Source organism: Emericellopsis atlantica, assembly GCF_019669845.1.
Source record: "Emericellopsis atlantica unplaced genomic scaffold F5Z01scaffold_2, whole genome shotgun sequence".
NCBI classification, from domain to species: Eukaryota; Fungi; Ascomycota; class Sordariomycetes; order Hypocreales; family Bionectriaceae; genus Emericellopsis; species Emericellopsis atlantica.
The window spans coordinates 865427-887509 of NW_025764704.1; the positions used below are offsets into that span (position 1 = coordinate 865427).

At 55.2% G+C, this 22083-nt stretch overlaps 8 protein-coding genes across 8 annotated transcripts; 3 read left to right on the plus strand and 5 right to left on the minus strand.

The window, feature by feature from the left end:
- Positions 1-2514: 2514 nt before the first annotated feature.
- Positions 2515-6215, plus strand: F5Z01DRAFT_643718 (uncharacterized protein). Its single transcript, XM_046262732.1, has 3 exons — positions 2515-3302; positions 3352-5583; positions 5681-6215. The coding sequence occupies exons 1-3, from the start codon at positions 2852-2854 to the stop codon at positions 5890-5892; spliced, it is 2895 nt and encodes a 964-aa protein (XP_046122528.1). The 5' UTR covers positions 2515-2851; the 3' UTR covers positions 5893-6215.
- A 157-nt stretch (positions 6216-6372) lies between these two features.
- F5Z01DRAFT_679161 (Alpha/Beta hydrolase protein) lies at positions 6373-8542 on the minus strand (the record flags this gene model as incomplete). The annotated part of the gene is made up of 7 exons (XM_046265499.1): positions 6373-6415; positions 6585-6603; positions 6637-7816; positions 7874-8169; positions 8217-8312; positions 8374-8453; positions 8511-8542. The coding sequence occupies 7 exons, from the start codon at positions 8540-8542 to the stop codon at positions 6373-6375; spliced, it is 1746 nt and encodes a 581-aa protein (XP_046122529.1).
- Positions 8543-9029: 487 nt separating this feature from the next.
- F5Z01DRAFT_670319 (cytochrome c oxidase assembly protein PET191-domain-containing protein) lies at positions 9030-9493 on the plus strand (the record flags this gene model as incomplete). The annotated part of the gene is made up of 2 exons (XM_046264543.1): positions 9030-9054; positions 9102-9493. The coding sequence occupies 2 exons, from the start codon at positions 9030-9032 to the stop codon at positions 9491-9493; spliced, it is 417 nt and encodes a 138-aa protein (XP_046122530.1).
- A 917-nt stretch (positions 9494-10410) lies between these two features.
- On the plus strand, positions 10411-12019 carry F5Z01DRAFT_643733 (Metallo-dependent phosphatase-like protein). The gene has a single exon (XM_046262733.1). It carries the CDS (start codon positions 10677-10679, stop codon positions 11868-11870), a length of 1194 nt encoding a protein of 397 aa, XP_046122531.1. The 5' UTR covers positions 10411-10676; the 3' UTR covers positions 11871-12019.
- F5Z01DRAFT_205280 (transaldolase) lies at positions 12015-13942 on the minus strand. The gene is made up of 4 exons (XM_046258124.1): positions 13526-13942; positions 13246-13264; positions 12449-13116; positions 12015-12395 (listed from the first exon to the last, which is right to left on the minus strand). The coding sequence occupies exons 1-4, from the start codon at positions 13562-13564 to the stop codon at positions 12159-12161; spliced, it is 963 nt and encodes a 320-aa protein (XP_046122532.1). The 5' UTR covers positions 13565-13942; the 3' UTR covers positions 12015-12158.
- Positions 13943-14803: 861 nt separating this feature from the next.
- Positions 14804-16165, minus strand: F5Z01DRAFT_670322 (uncharacterized protein; the record flags this gene model as incomplete). The annotated part of the gene is made up of 1 exon (XM_046264544.1): positions 14804-16165. The coding sequence occupies one exon, from the start codon at positions 16163-16165 to the stop codon at positions 14804-14806; it is 1362 nt and encodes a 453-aa protein (XP_046122533.1).
- Positions 16166-16568: 403 nt separating this feature from the next.
- F5Z01DRAFT_615271 (putative transcription factor) lies at positions 16569-19229 on the minus strand (the record flags this gene model as incomplete). Its single annotated transcript, XM_046260858.1, has 1 exon — positions 16569-19229. The coding sequence occupies one exon, from the start codon at positions 19227-19229 to the stop codon at positions 16569-16571; it is 2661 nt and encodes an 886-aa protein (XP_046122534.1).
- An 810-nt stretch (positions 19230-20039) lies between these two features.
- Positions 20040-20744, minus strand: F5Z01DRAFT_679164 (superoxide dismutase; the record flags this gene model as incomplete). The annotated part of the gene is made up of 2 exons (XM_046265500.1): positions 20040-20494; positions 20732-20744. The coding sequence occupies 2 exons, from the start codon at positions 20742-20744 to the stop codon at positions 20040-20042; spliced, it is 468 nt and encodes a 155-aa protein (XP_046122535.1).
- Positions 20745-22083: the final 1339 nt, after the last annotated feature.

Consider the following 22083-nt stretch of genomic DNA (forward strand, 5'->3'; position numbering starts at 1 on the left):
CTTCTCTAGCCAGCCGTCGGTGGAGTACTCGACATCAGCAGCGTAATGGGTCAAGATAAAACCCTGGCCTAGTCTCGAAGGGCGGTATTTACCTGACTTCTTCTCCCATAGAGAGTTCAGCTTTTCAGTAAATGTCTTGTCTGTTGCCTTGGGCATAACGGAGTCTTCGTCAAGACAGGAGAAGATGCCAATGGGATTCGGTAGCTCGATGAGATCGATGGTGGGCTGTAGATCACGGCCAAAGTCGATGAACTGCCACTCAATCTGCTCTCTAGCGTACTCCTCTTGTTCAAGCACAAACATATGGTGATTGAAGAATTGCTGGAGCTTCTCGTTGGTGTAATTGATGCAGAGTTGCTCAAAGCTATTTTGCTCGAAGATCTCAAAGCCAGCGATATCGAGAACGCCGATGAAGTGGGAATCGTCCATCCCCATGCCGCTCTGATCGAACTGCTTGTTAATGCGACCAACAAGATCACCAAAGCTGCGCTCGTATATACCCTTTGACAAGGCATCGAGACCTAGTCGGACCTGCTCTGGTGTCTGGACCTTTTCGACCCATTCCCGCCCGGCTTTAACCCGAGGATGCAGAAGTCCACTCAAGAAGGGTTCAAGAGGCAACCCCAGGAGTTTGCACACCTTGGCAGCTTGTTCTCGTGCGCCTGATTCCAAACGTGCTTGGTCAGCTGCCCGGCTTTCCTTGACTACGCCGATGTTGCCAAGATGCAGGACAGCCGCAATAGCTCGTAGAATCGAGCTTTGGTCGTGGTCGGAGAATCCCATGATACCGAAAGCTTCCATCAGTGAGTCCCATTCATCGCTGTCTGAGACTCCCACAATAGAATCATGGCCGCCTCTTGTGTAGGAAAAGTCCTCGACGGTCAGACCATCCAGCAAAAAGTCTTTCTTCATCTGTGGGCTGGCGCCCTTCAAAAGTTGGTAGAAGATGTGGTAGTTGCGCTCTTGGGCATTGATACGCACAACTCTCGACTTTTCTAGGAGATACCAATCGATAAAGGCACCCGTGATGGCCCCGTTGCGGTTGAACTCGATGCGAATGAACTTTCCAAAACGTGACGAGTTGTTGTTCCTCACTGTCTGTGCGTTGCCGAATGCTTCGAGAATGGGATTCGCCCGTAGGATTTGCTGGGAGAGGTTGGACTGTTGCGGTCGGCTGCGGGAGAGCGACTCAGGGTGCGCGACGGCTGCGAGGTACTGGATGACCTTTTTCGTGTTTTCTGTCTTGCCTGCACCAGATTCTCCGGTGACAAGAATGCTCTGGTTGCGCCCCTCCTCCACTAGGTTGCGAAAGGCTTCGTCGGCCATGGCGTAAATGTGAGGCTTCGTGTCTTCCCTGCTCCGCCCCTTGTACATATTGATATAATCATTTGTGTATATCGGTAGCGGGCAGTAAGGATTAACGGTCACCAAGAAAAGCCCCGAATATGTGTATATCAGGTCGGCCTGATACCTCGAGTACAGGTTGTGCACTACGGACGCCTCGTTCAGATGGGTCAATTCGGCCATATCGTTGGCCTTGTCGAACTTGGCGGGGTTGACCTTGTCCACGGCCTCGGCCTCGACGTCGCGTTGCTAAGCCAGTCAGTCAGATCTACTTCCTTCACGACAAGCGACACATACAGTTCCGTTGTCACATTGCACACGAATGTGGCCATCGCTCAAATCTTCCACTACCCAACCCTTGACGAAAGCCTTCTCTGGATCTTTAAGCCAGACATAACGTTTGCCCGAAAAGTCGTTCTCGCCCTCAATGCTGTCGACCGCATCATGTCCGCGTTTCACTTCCTCCGCCTTGATGAATGACGGAGCGAATGTCCCAGAGGACAGAGATCCATTCTTGGACGCGTGCCGCGTATGTCCAATCGAGCTTCCAGCTGCCGTCTTCGCCGAAGGTGCTATTAATTGGGTTGGCGGTGAGGTACTCGACTGACTTCGTGCGTGCGATGGGGATGTAGGCGGCGCGTTCGATGAGAAGAGGCTCGATTTGGGTCTTCCAGGCGGTCCTGCAGTAGGCGATGAGGGCGAGGCCCGAGCGAATGGATTATGACGTCTCGACATCGAGCCGGGTCCATTGTTGAAGGACATTATGATCTGGGATCATCGATGGAGGGTTCGACATGTATGTAAACAAAAATTAATGTGTTCGTAAGATCTGGTTCCTGACCAGGCTCGCCAACGAGCCAGAATGTAACGTGGAAAGAAAGAAAAGCACCGTGAGCTTGCTTGTGAGCTTGCTTGGAGCTCAGTGTCCAGAAGATGACATCGAGCGACGGTACAATTCCCGGGGCTCTGTCGGTGTTACAGTGGTGGAAGTCTGGCGGTGTCCCACTACAACAACTACGTGACGGTCGCGGTTGCCAGGGGCTGACGCGGGAGCAAGTAAACAATGCGAACGCACGTGACGTATGTGGAAAAGCGCTACAGGGCCCACTTTAGCGCAGCCCCCCAGAAGCCGCTAGTCCTACTTGGCTCTCGCGGCCATCCACTGCCCGAACGTGATTGAAATCCAGGTGGTGATAATCATTCGCGCTGATTAACCCTTTCGTCTGTCGCGTTTGTCTTCGACCAGCATTTGTCGCAGACTCGTAACGACGAATACACGCTGCGAGACCGAGTCAAATCGTCCCGACTCGACATCTTCTGCTCTTTAGTGTCCTTCCAACAGCTTGTGCTCCATTGCCTTGATGTGTCGAATCGGACAGCCTATATTAACCCATGACCTCGACTCGACTACGACCTTGCCTTTTCTCGCCAACAGCGTGAAGTGGTTGATGCTTGATCAAGAATACGTCTCAAACCACACTTCGAACTCGGCATCAAACTGGCGATTATGAGTTATTCCAGTCACTCGTATAGCTTTCAGGGAGGCTGCTTGCCACCGCAACAGAATGCAGGCCTTCCGTTCCCAGTCTACAATGCTGCTTCTCCTCTTCCACCTGGCAACCCCGGTTCTTCTTCATCGTACCCGAGTCAAAACGCTTTCGATACAAATCGCAATATGATCCCTGGGTTAGGGAGGGGATTCCATCCGACCCGCCCTGCAGAGCCGACAACAACGGATGCTGCCAAGGCTCCTAATGCAACGACAGACGACGACGATATGGACGAAGGGGAAATAAGTGAGAATGACGACATTTATGGATCAGAAGATCAGGCAGGTGAAGTGACCGAAAACGCGCAGACAACAGATGGGACGACCACTGCTGCGGACCGTGGTTCATACTCTCCTCACCTCTCGCCGCGCGAGCTTGAGCAGACTGAACCTCCAATCGACGAACAAGGTAACTTCAATTTTCAATACCATTCTTGCATCGCTGACACTCCGCTCAGTAACTTCTCTCCCGGATACCAAAGCCCCCTCAATCCATGAGCTCCACTCCCGCGTTCATGCCGCGATCCTCCAGCTTCAAGCCTTGAATGTAGAACCCCATCATTATCTCGACGAAGGCATCGATCCCAAAATGCTGGAAGATCTCTTTCGTGAGGTGGGACTACCTTTCATACCGAAGCCTGCCAGCGGCCTCCCGGTCAATTCTCCGCCCGAGACTGTCGAAAAGGCTGCGCCTCCGACCGAAACCGCCCCAAAGCAGCTGCCAGCATCGAAACCCATCGTGCCCACGGATAGCGCAGCTGAGTCACGGAAAGACCGCATTGCACGGCTTCTCGCAGCCAAGGGGTCTACCAAATCAGCGAATGTTTCATCAGACGAGACCTCGAAGACGGGGCCCGCCGCACCGTCATCATCGGCCGTGTCCGAAACCACGCCCGCTATAACCACGACACCATCTCCAGCTGCGCAAGCGCAAGCCGCAAAGTCAGAGCTGCTACGACAGAAGATGGAGGCCTTGAAAAAGCGACGCGAAAGGCAGGCCCGTGCTCCAGAGACAGCAGCAACTGACGAAAATGGGACAACAGCCGTGGCCCCGTCACCCAAGGTTCCGGCGCATGCGGCGGCGACTGTATCGGAAAGTCTTCCATCAATGACCAACCCAGCTGGTTCGACACCGACGCAGCGTCCCCAAGCTGCCGTGCCTGTCGCAAAACGACCTGTGGCTTCGGATTTCGATAACGAGCCTGACGTACCAGCCAAGCGGCTCTTTGGCCAACACCGACCAGCCCAACCATTGCTCATTGATGTGAGCGATGATGACGACGACGAGGCCATGGATCTTGACTCGCCAGAAATGCGACCAGCCTCTATTGACCGTCCAAGTTCGCCGTTCAAGATTCCAGCGCTGAAAAGCTTGCACCAGCCTCCTAGTTCACATGCGGGAAGCCCGGCAGTCACGCCGCCGGCTACGACGCCTGGTGTCCAAAGCTATCAAGATAAAATGAAGGAGATTGAAGCCATGAAGCGCAGCATTGCTGAGCGAGAAGCGCTGCGCAAGGCCAAACAGTCAAGACCTGCGTCTCCCGCCGCTGCGACGATGGGCAGTCCTCAGCGAGCCTCGAGCCTGCCGTGCAGCGAGAATGGTCTATCGCCTACGATATCGCCGGTGCAACTACAGCAGCGTTCCCAACCATTGCCAAAAGCTTCCAGTTTCAGCGAAAATGATCGTCTGCGACAGAGTCGGAGTCAGTCAAGGATAGCAAGTGATCGCATTCTGGAGAAAGAAATGAGACTCAAAGCCCTGGAATCCCAAATGAAACGCCTACAAAGGGAGCTTGACCAGGAGAGGGAAGAGGAAGAACGTTTGCGCAGCGAGCAACCCGATGCATTAGCTACAGAGGGCCAGCCTGACGCTGAACATCGGCCTCAGTCACCCACTATGTTGTCAACAGAGGCTTCACAATCGGAGGAAGTCCCCAGGGCTACAACTGAGGCAGGGTCAAGGCTTGAGCTTGACTCCCAGAAACATGCAGAACCAGCTCCTGTGCTCGAGGCTTCATCGACCCCACAACAAGAAATCAGTATTCGACCTCGTGAACCGGCGCTTGAAGAGTCTGAATCAAGCCCCAATGCTCAGACTATTGCTGCAGCCAGTGGGTCGCTAAATGAGGCAATCGGGTCGGCGCAAGTTGAGGGAGATGCATTCATGCATGGTTCCGACCCTCTTCCAGAACAAGAGGGCGAGCCCATGGTAACATCGTCATCAGGCGAATCTTCTTCTGGCGAAGATGAAGAGTCCTCTGACGAAAGCGATGAGGAAGAAGTACAAGGAGTTTCGGTCAAATCACCTGTGACAAACCCTATATCATCAGGGGCGCCATTGTCGGTGCCAACATCTCCGAGCGAAGTAGACAAGGTTCCACTTGGTCAGTATCAACCTTTCCTAACGTGCCAACAGGTAATCATTCCCGAGAAATCCGCAGATGCTAAGGCGCAGCAACCACCTGCGCAACAAAGGAGCTATATACCTTACGAGTCGCCATTGAAACAGTTCCGTGCGTATCGTTTACATCCCAGCTTCGCCGAGTCGGTACCCGGTGGGCTTCGATCTCTAACCTACAGCAACAACATCGATGTCAACAAGGAGCTCTGCCCAGATGACTTGGCAGGGCAAGCATGCCCGCGTGGCGATGCGTGCCAGTTTCAGCACCTGGCCTCGATGCAGACTCCCGGTACGTCTTCCGAGCCATGAGGAGATCCGTCGAATCTACTTGTCAGCTAGCAACGGGGTCAGCTGCGGTGTCGCAGAGGATACTGACTGGTCTGCAGACGACCAGATCCTGGTGCAGCTCGGCGACGCAAGACACTTTGAGGGACAAGAGCGGCGAGACTACATCAAAGGGCTATGCGCGGTCCTCGGCGACCTGAAGACTCGTCAAATCAAAGACTTTGACGCCACGGCGCAAAGCATCATCGACTTTCGGGCCAAATTTCGTAAAGATCCATACAGGATCCTTCCGTTAGGGGACGTTAGTATTTGAGACTGTAGAGATGAGGTGAGATCAGATCTCACAGAGCTGCAAAGGGCCTCCCATTGCACATTGGGAGAAGCCTGCCTCTGCTCATTGGCGCAATCGCAACTTCTGCGACTGCATGGTGTAAACGCAAGCACTCGCGTTGAGTGAGAAACAAAAGATGGATGAGAAAGAAGCGAGGTTGGCTTAGCACATCGAATATCCGTGTGCTGGGCCGCCGGCCAGGCTCTGGCTTGTAGGACACCATCTAAACGGGCGATGTCACATTGCATTTTCGCCGTTTGAGCATAGCTAGCGTTTGGCACAATATGACTTTCTTCTCTTTTTCGATCCTCGTAGCAGACGCGCAATCAAGACTCGCCGTGTTTGCGTTGAAAGTCCGTGTGCACAGTCGCAAGGGGCCAATTATTATGGCCGGAGTTTTCTATACTTCCCGACCAAAAAGTATATAGAAGCTTCTAGTACAATGCGTAAAGCGAACCATCTTCACAAATCGAAGCGTTCCTCCATTGCACCTTTGACACCATGGCTACAAATGTATCCTTCCGCGCGTCTAATCCCGAGTTGCTGATATTCATAGCATTAATCGTCTTCTTCGCTACCACATTTCACATCCTTCAGATATTCCTCTATCTCAAACCATCCATTACTCCTTCTTCTTCGCCTTCCTTTCCTGCGGAGAAGACAGACCGACTGACGTGGTGACCACGCTGGTGGCTGTCTTGCTGGCACCAAGGCTGATGCCTTTACGGTCGAGGCTGATGCTGGTGCCGCTTCCGTGACGGGCGTGGCTTCTGTTGGGACGAGTGAAGGGAGACTCGCCATCGACAGAATGGGTGGCTCTGGTGGGCGTTGTCGTCTCAGGCGAGGTCGACCACCCGGCCTCATCCGAGCCGTTGGCAAGCTTGGGCTTGGGACGTTGCTCGATGGCTCGATGACGGATGTGTTCGGGCATGTCGTTCCCTGTGGCGATCGTCGATGCCTCGCTCTCACTGCCGCGCGGGTGGTGCCCGGGCGTGAAGCCTGATCCTATCAGACTCTCCTGGCGGGCGGTGAAGTACCGATCGTACTCTTCCTTGGTGTGACCGGCATCGGTGAAGCTGTCCAGAGCATCAAACACGTGCTGGAAGACTTGAATGTCGACGTCGCGCGCCCAGAGGAAGTCGAGGTGCTCGTAATGCGGAATCTCGGTGGCGACGGTCTGGGGAGGAAGTTCCTTGAGCATTGCCTTAATATCGACCAAGGAATCACTGCCGCCATACACAAGGACCACGGGGGTGCGGATGTTTCGTGTAGGGTATTTGGCAACTTTTGAGAATTTGTTGGAGTTTGTGACGCTCATGGGTTGCTGGACGTTGTCGTCGTACATCTGGAAGGAACGGTTGCGGATGATTTGGAACCAGTGAACGACCGACTTGGTGCTCGTGAAGGAATATAGATGCGGGTACGCCGCCAGTTTCTGGCTTGCTGAGATGTTTTTGGTTTGCCAGTTGAACAAGAATGCGAGACCCATGTCGATGACCCGGCTGAACAAGGGCGGGTAGAGCAGTGTTTCCCACATGGTTGCTGAGCTGAGAATGGACCGCCGTCCGAAAAGGAGGAACAGTACTTGAGGCGAAGCCTTTACCAAAGAGTCCACGATTCCGTTAGACAGGCCAGCGGGCGCCATCGCAGGCGCAAGGGCAATGAACACATTGACTTTGCTGTTGAGCTTAGGATGGATCGCCAAGGTCGCGAAAGCCTGCGCGGTGCCTTGCGAAAAGCCAATGTATGACAGGCTCTTCTGGCCGGTCGTGTCGAGGATGTACTCGATTGAATCGGGAATGTCGTGAAAGGCAAACTCGTCAATAGAGAAATCCCAGAATTTGAGTGAATCGGGCGACGAGTGGATCGACTTCTTTGAATACTTGTTGCCTCGATTGTTGCCAAACTGGAAAGTTAGCCATTTCAGGTTGCTCCCAACATCAACACTTTCGGGGGGTCTCACCCAGACATCGAAGCCTCTCTCTACCAGCTCGAACGCCAGACAGCGCTGCTCATCTGTCTGCGCGACCCATACCTCCGAGTTCATGAGCAGCCCATGATGCAGATAGGCGACTCTTTTCTTCATGCTTGTCGGCCCACTGTTGACCTGTTGTCCCTCCTCACCTTTGCGCCACTGCAGCCGGTGAACGCCGAGAAGGAAGCCATCCTTGGTCTGTACAATGTGCTCCTCAGCCTCGTAGCCCCATAGCCGACAGAGCTCAACGAAATCGGCGGCATCGCGGACAGAAGTAGATATAGCTGGGTTTGTTAGACAACGGAAATCGTTATCTGAGAGAGAAACGTACACTTCTTCCTGTTGTCGGCCTTATTTTGGGCTGGCGATGAGAACTTGAGGAATATGCGACGCGACGCTCGGTAGAAGAGGTTGACCAAGAAGGGCGCTGGGAGCAGCTAGTCAGTCTCATGCGTGTCTCGGCAGGCTGCTGGCGGGCAACTACTCACGCAAGGCCAGAGTCAGGACTCGAATGATTGCCTCGAGCCCGACAAATAAGAACGAGCCGACAAGAGCGACGTACTCTGTGCTGCAGCCGAACCATTAGCGTGTCGCGATACACCGTACTGAAGACAAGGAGACCTACAGGTGCAACCTCCCAAGAAATGGAACGGGCATTTTTGCGTCTGTATTATGTGAAAGTCAGCAATTGGCACGAAAGCGCCATGGCTGGCGACAGGATGATGGCAATGTCGAAGACGGGATTTTCGAATGATGGATCGGCGCCAGGCGAGAGGCGTGATGTCACATGCAAAGGTCCATGTCATGATCTTTACCGCCACTTACCACGGAAGGAAGACGCCCTCAAGGGGAAATGGTAGGGCTGATCTTCGACATGCCCGGGCGAACAGGCTGCGGATGTCTCACCCAAACAGTAGCCGCCGATAACTCAACCAGGAGGTATCCGACCAACAAAATGTGCGACAGTGGTCTTATTATGATAGCGGCGATGCGTGATGGCAGATGTACAAGTTTAGTTTGGCCAGGACACTAGAGCGTACGCCACCTGCGCCACATGCCAGACCCTTCACCAGCCACATCAAATCGCATGATACCACGATCCCACGTTGCTACCAGAAAGTCTACTTCAATTCATTTCACAGCAATGCCGTCTTCATGCAAAGAGCTCCGTAAGTTCATCTACTCTCTATTTCGACAATGGGACTGACATTTTCAGGCGAGGCTCTCGCGCAATGTCTCCAGGAGTCAGACTGCGTGATGGTCCAGCGCAACAGCGCCTCTGACTGCCTCCGCGAACCGCTCGTCGACACCCTCCCTCTCCAGTGCCGACAACTCAAGAAAGGCTTTGGCGAGTGTAAGCGCGGCATGGTAGACATGCGAAAGCGTTTCCGCGGAAATATGCCCGTTGCGTACCGCACGATGGAGAGCGCCGAGGGTGGCAAAGGATACCAACTATACGCAGGCAAGGCAGCGTTCGCGGGAGGCGTCAAGGAGACCAGTGGAAACGAGCCCATACCCATGGACTGGCGGGAGGTCGAGAACGAGAAGTACCGGGCAGAACTGGCAGCGCAGAAGGAGGCCCAGATGAAGAAAGACCAGGGCGCATAAAACATCACGACCGACGAGCGTGTTGGGTCCCGGGACGGAAGTGCACGGAGGCAAGGGTTGAACAAGAGACCAACGCCATCTGGAAATCGCCAGCCGGTCGTGCCGGACGCGTAATCTGTACAAATAAAGCTGTACACTATGACTTTACGAACGAAGTGCTACACAGCGACTTCACTCAGAACTCTGCGAGCCTGAAAGATAGCATTAACAGCCTTTGCCAGCAATATGCTTGGGCTGGATGCTCGAAAGACACTACATCAAGAAATCTGTCAGTGGTAGAAACCTCTAGATCTCAACAAAATATAGACTCAGGAGCTGCGATCCGATGCGAAGATTGCTCCACGCTGGGTTCAACTTGATGACCAGTAGTACTGATCCGCAACATGGTCGCCGAAATGTTCCACACAGAGGCACATGGCGAATCTACTGATGACCACCCACCTGAATAGAGCTAACAAGTGCTTAGCATGGGTGATAAGTTGATAACGGCTGTGTCCATGCGTGTCTCGACTCTCTGCCCGTGTTCGACAGCGGTAAAACTTCAACGTCATGATTCCGTACAGACACTTATACACGCGGAAGCCGTGGCAGAAACTTGCACGGAACTTGATCACGATTCCGCGGTGTGCTCTAGAGTGTAGTTACACGCGCCCGGCCACTTACACTAGCTTGGCAATGTTGATCGCAAGGGGGGATATAGATGCCTCCGTAAGTTACGTAGTCATCTCCGCGTGCTGGACAACTGTGAGCTCAACCTGGACTGAAGCTCAGCCACGCGGCGACCGATCCAGGCTCCAGTCCACGGCCCTCCAGGAGGGAACCGCCCGCGTGCCGTCCGCGGTAGCCAAGTTTCAGGCTTTCAGCAGCCCAAAAACCGGGGTTACAGGGGCCTTCCTGTTTCGCCAAACAGCTTGCGCAGTCTCACCATCGCATTTCGCTTCGGCAACATTTCCACGGTTTGTTCTCGTTCTTCTTTCATCTACACCATCATCACCACACTATCTCTCCCTTCTTCCTTGTCTTCCATCTCTTCTCAAAAGGAGGCAATTGCTGCTTCCGCGTTACGCATTCATCGCCTCAACAATCTGCACGCCACGTTGGGATCACCCACCTTGCGTACTTCTCTCGCAGTCCTCCTCCATCCTCACGCTGGCCACGGCCGCGGCGGCCCACCCCTCTCAGCATGATCTCGCACCTCTCACACCGGAGAATACTGGTCCTGGCGGCAACAGCCTTCATCCTCTTCAGCGTCTACCTCTGCGCCACGCGTCTCTCCGTCCAGTCCTTCGAACGAGAAAACATGGCGCACGCGACACAACCTACCACCCAAGACGACCACCTCGAAGAAGACAAGAGCCCGGAAATCCGACTCAATAAGGCCGATCTACCCATGTCGTACGGCCAGTTCAATCGACCCGAGTTCGAGGGCTTGAAAATCATCGAGGCCCTACCCGAACAGTACGTTCCCACGCCAGAAAATGGCCGGCGATTGATCATCATTGGCGACATTCACGGCATGGACACCGAGCTTCAAGCACTCCTTGAAGAGGCCTCCTATAACGGAACGAATGACCACGTTATTGCCGTGGGTGACATGATCAACAAAGGACCCGACTCCTCCGGCGTCGTGTCAAGACTCATGTCCATGAACGCCAGCGCCGTGCGTGGCAACCACGAAGACAGGATCCTCCTCGCCCACAATGCCATTGAGGCGCAATATGGTGTCAGCAAAGATCTCGAGACCCAACTCGATCAGGAGCCAGAGGGGGAGCTGCGAGATCTCGTGCTAGCCCGACACCTTAGCAAGGACCACATCAAATGGCTCAGCGAGCTGCCCGCTATCCTCACTGTGGATCAACTGGGCATGTACATTGTCCACGCCGGCCTCGTGCCCGGTGTGGAGCTGGAGAAGCAGGATCCCTGGGCTGTCATGAACATGCGCACGCTGTCGTATCCCCGGGAGGAAATCCGCAAGAAGGAGGGCGAAGCGCCTCGACTCAACAAGAGGGAGGAGGAGGAGGAGGCTGAGGATGCGCAGTCTCCTCCGGATGACGAGGATGAGGACATGGATACCTCGATCATTCCTTTTGACCGTCGCATTGCCTTGCCCAGTGCCGGTCACAAGGGCGATCGCTGGACTGATGCCTGGAACACCCACCAGCGGCGCTTGCCCCGTCGCCTGCGGCGGACGGTGGTGTATGGACACGACGCCAAGACTGGCTACAAGGAGTCAAAGTACACCTTTGGCCTCGACTCGGCGTGCGTCAAGGGTGAGGCACTGACCGCCCTCATCGTTGAGGCGGCCCCTGGTGGGGGCTTCAAGCACAAGACGTTGCAGGTCCGATGTCGCGAATCGGAGGGCACCAGTGAGGAATAGGGATCCTTGCGACGATGACCGACGGCTACAAACACTTGTAATACTGACCGACTAGACGGCTGCAAAATGGCGTTTGGTGGGCAATCTGGATTGGACATTACTACTACTAGTACGGCGTTGGGCGGTACGAGGATATCAACTGGGAATAACTGAGTTCAAACTTTAGTTGGTTTTGCATTCATGGGTCTATCGTCGTATAAACATTTTCGTTCATGACCCATTATCCGTCGTGACAAATGAGCTTGATTACTATTCTTTTATTTTGGGTGGATGTCGTGTCCAAGCCGTCTATGAGGACAGCTTCTCCTTGAGGATACCCTTGAGGGTGACAGCGTCGGCGGCGAACTTGGAGATACCCTCGCGGAGCTTCTCGACGGCCATCTGGTCCTCGTTGAAGTCGAAGCGGAACAGAGCCTCGTCGTTGATGTACGACTTCTTGGCAATGTCGAGCGACGAGGCCTGGCTGGCGTCAAGCTTCTTGGGGACAGCCTCGGAGGAGTTGGACAGGTCCTCGAGCAGGTTGGGCTGTTCACAGAGTCAGTTTCGGCTTCACAACGCTCACATGTGGGAGAGCTTACAGAGATGGTCAGGTAGTCACAGCCAGCAAGCTCGGTGATCTCGCCAGTGCTGCGGAAAGAGGCACCCATGACAATGGTCTTGTAGCCGAACTTCTTGTAGTAGTTGAAGATGGACTTGACGGAGGCGACACCGGGGTCCTCCTCCTTGGAGTACTCCTTCTTGTTGGCAGCCTTGAACCAGTCAAGGATGCGGCCGACGAAGGGGGAGATGAGGTAGGCGTTGGCCTCGGCGGCGGCGATCGCCTGAGTCTGGGAGAACATGAGGGTCAGGTTGCAGTTGATGCCGTGGTCGCGCTGGAGGATCTCGGCGGCCTTGATACCCTCCCAGGTGGAGGCGATCTTGATGAGAACGCGCTCCTTCTCGACACCCTCCTGCTTGTACAGGTTGATGATGTGGAGAGCCTTCTCGACGGAGGCCTTGGTGTCGAAGGAGAAGCGGGCGTCGACCTCGGTGGAGACCTTGCCGGGGACGATCTTGAGAATCTCACGGCCGAACTCGACGAGGAGACGGTCAAGGGCGTGCTCGACCTGAGAGTCAATGTCACCGCCCTGCTTCTTGCCGTAGGCAATAGCGTTGTCCATGAGCTGAGCATACTCGGTCTTCTTGGAGGCAGCGAGGATCAGGGAGGGGTTGGTGGTGGCATCCTGGGGCTTGTACTTGGCAATGGCTGTCTGCTGTCAGTGTCTGCGGTTCCCTTGGGAAAACATGTCGGCGCTTACAAGCAAAGTCACCTGTTGAGAGGGAGCTCGGGGTTAGCTTGTCCGGTAAGTCGGAGGCGCGGGATGCGGGAATTTACCAGAGTCGGACACGACGACCTGTCGGGTAGAAGGATAAAGTCAGCCATGATTCTTTGCCATTGAGATTTGTGAAAATAAGCTTGCTCAAATAACCCCGTGCTCAAGCCTGAGACCGTCGCAGAAGTGCTGAATGAAATATTGCTTGCTTGGAGCTTCACTTCAGCAGCTTCGTCGCGACCCCTCCAACGTCACAGAGGGGCAGAACACCCGGCGACATCATAGTGGGGGGCAACGGGTATGGAGCGAGCGAGCGAGTAAAGGTCGGGATGATGAACGTACCGTGCCGGTGGCCTTGAGCTGATCGAGAGAGGTAGACATGGTGAATGAGTTTGATGGGTATCTTGAATTGCGAGACTGAGGAATTGAAAAGAAAAGAAAGGGAGAAAAACTGACGATGACGGCGGGCTTGGGAGGATATTTGTTGTGACGCTGGATGATGCAAAAAATGGAGACCTGGACCCTCCAAAGTTGGGAAGGAGCCCCTCCTGCTGCAGCTGCCTCAGTCACGGTCCTGGGTGGATGGAGCACAGTGATCCGGCGCCTGCGGGGCCACCTGCGCCTGGCGGATGATGAACGGCTGGACGCCGCGCTTTTAGTTGCGTATGATGGAACCTGCCAATGCTGAACTGGCTGCAATCTCTTCAACAAAGCCCACGTCTCCAGCGCATACGCAATGTCACGGTGTTGTTCCGGTGGAGACGTGCTATAAGGCGTTCGAGGTATAGCCGCCGTCTACACCAGCCAGCACTCCAGCCTGTTGCGTATTAGCCGGTCCACTGACAATGTCGATTTGATCATCTCAGGCCTTCGCCGTCCGGCAGTGATAATACCTCCCTTATTTACTGAGAATTTTGTCTGACACGAGATCTGCATCAGTTGGTAGTACTTTGTACGTATGTTCCCCTGTACTGTCCGGTCTGGACATTGAGCTACCCTACATCTTCATCGAGGATGTAATTTCTACGCCATTCTCGTCCCCTTTCCGTAATGGATGCAGCTTTATGATGGCGAGTTCACACACTCGTAATTGACGGTGCCACGGGTAACAGAATGCTATTTGTCCGGAGACGGCGCCTAAATCGGCGGCCCCAGTCCGCAACTCAAAACCGACCCGTCTTCTCGTTGATGCGACCCGGCCGACGTACGGAGCACAGCATGATCGGCTGTTGTAACTTCGTGGGCAGCAGGGATCATCTCAAAACTTATTGTTAAACGGACTCTGGATCGTCCCACTGACGACACGGCTCTATTTGATACTGCATGATCCCGTACAAAGTCTGCGTCCAGTGATCGATGAGTTGTAACAACCCGAAACATCTCTGCATGGAAGCATTGAGACACTGAAAGAATGTTGACGGCGGTGTGGCGGCTCTAACAACACTTACTAACGCGTGCTTGCTCTTGGCACTCGCCAGAGCACTCGACTCGGCGCTCACAGAAATGTCGCACCTGCATCACGGAAAAGGCTGAGTCATATTCTTCGTCGGCAGCGTTTGACCATATCTAGTCTAGATGCTTGGACATAACTTATACTGGTCTGCAACAGTCATCCCCCGCCTAGCACTCAGCGTACAACGGATCGCCAGCCTCGCCAGCCGCGCGGAGCATCATCTCTAGGAAGCCCGCGCCGACCTGCCTCACATTGCGGTGGTACTCGTCGGCATCGGGGTAGAAGGGGCAGCTGGCGAAGCTGGAACTGGGCTCGCCAAACTCCATGGTCAGGCCGAACATGCGGCTGGCACCACAGCTGACGTTTCCGTAGAATCGGCCCATGGCATAATCGTTGCTAGCCCCAGAGGTGGGATAGAGACCGACGGCAGGGTAGTTTGTGTACTCTGAGCCGCCGGACTTGAGCATGGACGCAACCATGGCGTTGGTGACCTCCGTCTCGATCTCGAGGTCCGACTCGAGGAAGTATTCCTTGTAGGTCGCGTTAGGGGGGTCGGGCCCGCCAACGAGGCCACGCTTGCCATCGAATTCGGGGTTGACAAAGTTCTCGTCTGGGTTCTCAGTGGACGTCTCATCATCTCCCCAAGCATAGAGGAGGCTGGGACCGTAGGAGTGCAGGTCCATGAACCAGGTGATGTTCTGGTACTGGTCGACAGTCCAGACAACAGCCTCGGTCTCAGGCTCGGATGCCGGCCCAGTGCCGTAGAAAACCTCACTGCGAGGGTCATCCGAGGCAGGGTCAGTGCCGGGGTAGAAGTGCTTGTTGTAGTCCCAGACAAAGTCGTAGTTGCGGTTCAGGTCGATACCAATGTCGCGACCGTTGGCGGCGCCAACGGCAGACTCGGGGTTGCGATTCTTGCGCCAGCACGAGTCGGTGGTCTGGTCGTATGCCACGCCGTCCGGGTTGGTCAGAGGGAGGATCACGACGCCGGCAGACAGCGCCTTCTCAACGTCCTCGGCGCTGTAGCTCTTGTCGCCATATGTCACGCCCGTGCCAGCCTTCTGCGCGGCCAGCAGATCGGCCAGGAAGTAGATGACATTATCGGGGCCACCACGCTCGCGCGCGTGGATGCCACTCATGATGAACACCCTTGGGTTGTCGCCGACGATGGCACCAGGGAACTTGCGGCCTTCATAGGTCTCAAAGGGAGGCTCAAAGAGCTGCACCTTGTCGGGGAAGCCCCTTCTCAGGCCCTTGAGAGCAGACCCGACCTCCTTGACCGCCAGGACGGATTCGAGATCGCGGTCATTGACGCCAAGACCGACGGGCGTGACGCAGCCGCCCGCGAAACGGTCGCCCTCGCCGATGGGGAATGTGGTCGATGCTTGACGCGACGAAGGTGGCGCGTGGTACTCCGAGCGCTTGCCAGTCAGTGCATACTCGCGCTCAGCGGCGATCTCACGCTCAAGCAAGCAACCGCTCACGGTCGAGGTGAGGCCGAGGGCTGCAGTGACGGCGAGGAGCTTCATTGTGATGTTGTGGGAGGCTAGGGATGGGAGAGCAGGATGCCAGTCAAGATGCCAGTCAAGGGCAGAGTGCCCATCTTTATCAATGTTCACCGCATGGGGATCGCAGGCATCGAGCTTCCTAATTGAGATTGGTCCTCGTGCCAGGGAAGGTGCATATTGACAAAAAGTCCCCCTCGGACAGTGACATGGAGGCAGAGATAAAGGAAGAAAGGGCGACCGACAAAAGTTCAGCACTTCACCCGGGGTATGGTAATTGTCCAATAGGGACGGTCAGACGCGTGCTCGAACCTATCGATTATCAACCAACCCAAGCATATTCACCGTCCCCCGCTATGCATCCATTCAAGCTTCGAATCTAACTTCATACAGTCTACGGACAGTGCTCATTGCGTGCACAACGTTTTCAATCCTCTGTGATGTCGCCGTATTCCCACATGCCCAGTCTCTCCCGCTTCGCCTCGTCCTGTACCTTTGTCAGGTGCTTCAAGTAGTCTTCGAACGCGCGGCTCCTCTCCCAGGCCTTAAGCTTCTTGGGCACCATGCCGTATCCTTGTTGCACAACCTCCTTGTTCAGCGAGTCGTTCAGGCCCGGCATCTTGTTGTCCGTCTTGGGGTCGTAAAGTGTGACGTAGCTGATGTTCTCCTTCGCATCGACAAAGTCGAAGCTACCCACCAGGCGTCGGCCCTCGGTGAGCTCTGCGATGAAGGCAACGGCGTCGGCAAAGTAGTCTTGGCCGGTAGGCAGCTGCACGAATGACAGGGACGCGTCGATCGCCTGGGGCTTCAGCTTCTGCACGCTGAATTGGGGCTGATCCATGGGGCGCAACTTGGACCAAGGGATCTTCTCGCTGTTGCCATAGTCCACGTACACAACCTCGGCGACCTTGGCAGTGCGGTCGTTGGAGCGGACGCGCGCGCGGTACCACTCTCCGTCAGCAGAGAACTGTGCGGACACAAATTCGCCGGTCCTGGGCGCGTCCTTCAGCGGCTGCTTGTTCGCAGGGTTGAGGTGGAACTTGCGGAACTCATTCATCAAAGTCTCCAGAGCAGCGGTACCCTTGCCGACCTCTTGCAGCTTGAGCTTGCCGTTGCCGTCAATGTTGGTGATAACAACGTCGCGGTAATCGGTCGGCTTCTTTTCCATGTTGACAGGGGCCGCCGACTCATCAACCTCCTCCTCGGCAACCTCCTCCTGCTCCTCGTCCTGCGAAGGATCCCAGTTTGTCCACAGACCCTTGCGCTCCTGCTTGGCCTTTTTCTCCGCGTTAAAGAGCTCCGCGGCATTGCCGGACTTTTCAGCAGAGAATGCGTGCACAGACGCGAGGCCCTCCTCCACAAGGACCTTTGCAAAGTTTTCGCGACCAATGTAGAGCGAGCCAATGAAGCCGCCCACCTTGTCCATGTCGTGAATGTCAACCTCGCAATCGCGTTGGTTGCAGCGACGGTTGGCCAAGTCAAGTGCCTCTTTGCCCCATGGCTCACCGCCCTCGCCATCAGCACGGGGAGCACGAGGAGCGCGAATGCCGCCCAGCACCATGGTAAGCTTGACATTCTCGCGGGGAATCAGAATGGTGAAGCGGGATCCGGCTTTGCAAAAGTCCACGATGGCGGGGACCTTCTTCTGCCTCTGCAGCGTGGCTAGCATGATCTTGGCCTTTTGAGCGTTGTCGCCCAAGTCTAGGTATTGCTTGGCCTTGTTGGGTTTACCGGACCAGATGCCCTTCTTCTCCTCCTTGGCCTTCTCTTGAGCAGCGAGCAACTCGTCGTAGTTAGGTGCCCTGTCAGGGTCATCGTTGCGGTGACGCACCACAGAGGCCCACCCTGCCTCCACGAGAGCAAGACCAATGTTGGTGCCCTTTTCGGTGACAGTGGCGACGTCCTTGGCCTCGAAGCCTTCGTTGGCAGGCTTGGTGCCGTCCACCTTGACCTTGACCTGCTTGCCGATAATCTTCTGGCGCAGGAACTCCTTGGCCTCGTCCCGGTAAGGCGCCTCGGAAGGTTCATTGGTGCGGGGGCCGCGGACACTGCTGAAGCTAATACGCTTCTCGTTGGTACCGGCCTTGTTGCGGACAAGAATCGTGTCGCTGGCGAGAACCTTGGACACAATCATGTCCTGGTTGCCACCGTCCGCCTTGGCGACATGGTGCTTGAAGAGACGCAACTTCTTCTCTTGCGCCTGCTTCTCAGCGGCACGCAAAGCAGCCATCTTCTCGCCAAGCATGGTCGAGTGGAAGTCATTGCAGCGAGCCAAGCCGTCCTGAAGAAGGAACTCGGCGATGTTGCCGCGAGGATGCATCACGTTGGCGACCAGCTGACCCTGAGGGCTGGCGCCGACAATCTCGACCTTTACAAGGCGCTGGAGAAGCCTCGCCTCAACAAATTGCTTCGCCTCGTTGCCATACTCTTCCGCAGGCTGCACACCGCCGGTGGAGGGATTATTGCGCTCAGTTGAGGGGGTTCGGATACCAGCGAGGAGTGTCATGGGTTGCACGTGCTTCTTCTCCGAAAGCAGCAACCTCACGAGCAGCCTATCGCCACTGAGTACTCGCTCGATGATACCATCGACAGTTTTCCCCTTCCAGGTCTTCATGAATTCGGGCCCACCGAGGTCATTCTGTACCTCAATGATGCCGCCGGAGCCAGCGTGGAGGCCCTTGTTCTCAGCCTTGGCAGCATTCTCGAGAGAGCGGAGCTTCTCCAGCCTTTCCACAACCTCCTCGTTCTCGTCCTTGCGGCCAGCATCCTCGCGTACCTTGAGCCATCCAGCCTTGACAAGAACATCAGGCAAGTCGGTGCCATCCTGCAACTTGGCTGTTCCGAATTCACGACCCGAGTTAGGGATTGTGTAAGCGACAGTGCATTGTACAGTCTTCCCGACGACGAGGTTTCGCAAGTACTCTCTCGATTGGAACGCAAAGGGCTCGTCGCCTTCACGGCGGAGATGAGGAGCGGAAACGTATGCGAGGCAGAATGTTCGCTCGGCGGCCGGGTTGTTGGGGCTCGTGAGGATGAGTGTGTCGCCACTGAGGACACTCTTGACGTTGCCGAAGAATGGCTTAGACATGATGGCGATTCACTACGACGGAGAGTCAGTTTCTGAGGGTCCAATGGCTGATGGATAGTGCGTGGGAGCTTGCTGCTGGATGCCCGGGAGCTCGTCCCAGCAGTGTCCTCAAGCTTGGTGACTTGGTGACCGCCTCCACCGAGGCGTGGACCGCAGTATCGAATTGGCACGTACCAGATATATATAGAGAGGAAATCAGCAATCCAGCTATCAGACGACTCCCCAATGCAAAACCAGAAGAGGATACTGATATGGATGAAGAATTAAGATCGATTGCACGGTGGAAGGGAGAACCATCTGCGTGTCGTGTGGCCAGACTCAGCTTGGGGAAAGGTGGCCCCAAGAAGAGGCAAAATATGGGGACCTCTAATGGAATTGAGCCGAAGCTAAGGTAGGCTGTCTCAGCCTCCCAGCTACTCAGCCAGGGGCGAGGTGGCTCGTGCGTACGCGGGGCAACCGCTGGCGGTCGAAGGGTCCAACTCATCTGGGGCAACATGGCGGCGAGGCGCTCAATTGCAAGTGACGGGAGCTTTGTATCTTGCCATTTATTTGTACTAATTTAGTACATGTTTTGAGGGTTTGGAAGCATGCGTCGAGCTTTGAGGGAAAGATGTCGTCGGCTGCCCGCATGAGCTTTACGTGGGACACTGACCCCTCACAGTGGCAACCCGTCGAGTCCGTACGTCACATCGTCAATGATTGCACAACAGCAGAGCCGCAATGCCACAGGGAAGTATCGTTTTTCATTCATAATACGTAGCCTTTTGTATCCAAGGAGCTTTCAAAGATACCCAACTCGTTCAAACGAACTTAGACGTTGGCGATGCCAATGACACCGCAGGCGGGGCGGCCGCCAGCATTGCCAGTCTTCAGAGAGTCGGCGTGAGTTCCCTTACCGAGATCATCAGTGCCATCGTGGATGACAACGGTGCGTCCAACGACGCTCTCGGGGCCGATCAGCTTGATGAGCTTGTCGGTCACGGAGCCCTTGGCGTTGCCGTCAGCGTCAGTCTTGACGTTGCCGAGGTCACCGACGTGGCGCTTCTCGTCAGAGGGAGCACCGTGAGTCTGGTTGTGAGGGTTGAAGTGAGGACCAGCAGAGGTGCAGCCGTTGGTGTTGTCACCAAAGGTGTGGATGTGGAAGCCACGCTCGGCGTTGGGAGAGTTGCCGGTGATGTCCCAGGTGATGGTCGTGGGGGACGACTCGTCGGCCTGCTCGAGGAAGACGGTGCCCGAGACGTTCTTGTCTCCACGGAGGATTGCGACTAAAAAATACCGCCCGTTAGCCAATGCAACCAAATATAGCCCTGGCCACGTTGTATGCGAAGGGCCTATGCCGCGAAGTCCCTGACTGGCAGCCCATCAAGGTGCGACCGCCGCCATGGCGACGTAAGAAACCCGCTCAAACGAGCTCACCATGGTGTGACAGCCGACTAGGGGAAGTACATATAAAGTGTGGCGTGCGTCTCGTGCAAGTGTGACTGTGGGGTTCTTGAACATACCAGCCTTGACCATTGTAACGGTTTTTGATCTTCTTGTTTGCTTCGTTTGTTGATGACGGTTGCGATTTGAAAAGGAGCAGGAGGAGAAAGATGACGAAGTGGAGAGCTCGCAGACTTTTGAATGGTGTAATGGACCGGAGTTCCGAGCGTTGGGATGCTCGGTACAGAGAGGGGAGGGCCCGAGGGAGGGGCACAACCAATCCAGGTGTTACCAAGACCTCTGGGACCTCTGATGACTACAAGTACTGGCTCTCCTCCTCGACGGCTGCACTACGCATACGTACGTATCATCAGTACTTACTCAACGGGACCGTGGCCGCGAGAGCAGCTCATCAACCTCGTGGGCCTGGAGTTCAGTCCCTGAACAGGACGCCTCGGCCAAGCTGGTCGCCCCGCTTCGTCATAGCTCGAAGATCGCTGCGGGTGCTCTTCTACGGAGTACTACGTACCAGGTGCGAGTAATGCTCCGACTCCGGCTGGTGTCAGAAGGCCTTGTGATGAAGAAATAAGCTTGAGGCTCTACTGCCTGATCACTGTGGTCCTCCTCCCTCGGATTCTGGATCTGTCAAAGATGGCACCGGTCTAACACTGACTTTGCGTCTGCTGTCCGGAAGTATTTCGATCCGGTTACCATCTCGAACGACAGCGAGGGCTGTTAGAAAGCTTGTCGTCATCTTGAGACACACTTGAGACAGGCCACTTCGTAACAGGCAGGTCGTTCACTGCCATCGCTTGATCAATCGCCCGACAATGAAGCCATCTCGCCTCGGACTCGGGATGACGCTCTGCGCTGTGAGCCCGTCCCATTTCAGCGCGTGCGAAGGCAAAAGAGCACCGTAGGTGGCGCTAGCACCTCCTTGGCGCCAACAGCCAGCCAGCCACGCCAGAAATTCGGGACTCCAGTCGCCCAGCGACTATCCTGATTCCTGTGTGAATGAGCTGGTGGTTGGTTGGCGTAGGCGCCAACCGGGAATTTCTAGTCTGTTCTCGCCTACGGGACGGATCGAGCTGGCGATGATGGTGGTGGGTAGTGGCCTGATGGTGAAGTCGATATTTGTTCGTCGTATGGGTATCGGATGCACAATTCAAAGCGCGTACTGTTGCCCTACGCTATGCCCTCATGTTGCCCCCAAGAAACATGAGATGGGCTTGAGCATGGAACAAAGGCAGGGGCCAAATCCCATCAAGGTCTTCAATCACATTGATGTATTATGGAACATAAGCAGTCAGGCCATGCATGTACGAGACCTCTTTTGATCTTTGAAGAAGAACAAGAAGAAGGTGCACTCCACCCACTCGCCACACCAGTTCGGGGCTGGTGATAATTGTGCCTAATAGGGCGACTGAGCGCT

Coding starts and splice junctions, on each gene's coding strand:
- F5Z01DRAFT_643718 (XM_046262732.1), top strand. CDS start 2,852: ATGAGTTATTCCAGTCACTCGTATAGCTTTCAGGGAGGCTGCTTGCCA. Junction 3,303..3,351: donor ACCTCCAATCGACGAACAAG/GTAACTTCAATT, acceptor CACTCCGCTCAG/TAACTTCTCTCCCGGATACC. Junction 5,584..5,680: donor GGCCTCGATGCAGACTCCCG/GTACGTCTTCCG, acceptor ACTGGTCTGCAG/ACGACCAGATCCTGGTGCAG.
- F5Z01DRAFT_643733 (XM_046262733.1), top strand. CDS start 10,677: ATGATCTCGCACCTCTCACACCGGAGAATACTGGTCCTGGCGGCAACA.
- F5Z01DRAFT_205280 (XM_046258124.1), bottom strand. CDS start 13,564: ATGTCTACCTCTCTCGATCAGCTCAAGGCCACCGGCACG. Junction 12,396..12,448: donor GTGACTACCTGACCATCTCT/GTAAGCTCTCCC, acceptor CTCTGTGAACAG/CCCAACCTGCTCGAGGACCT.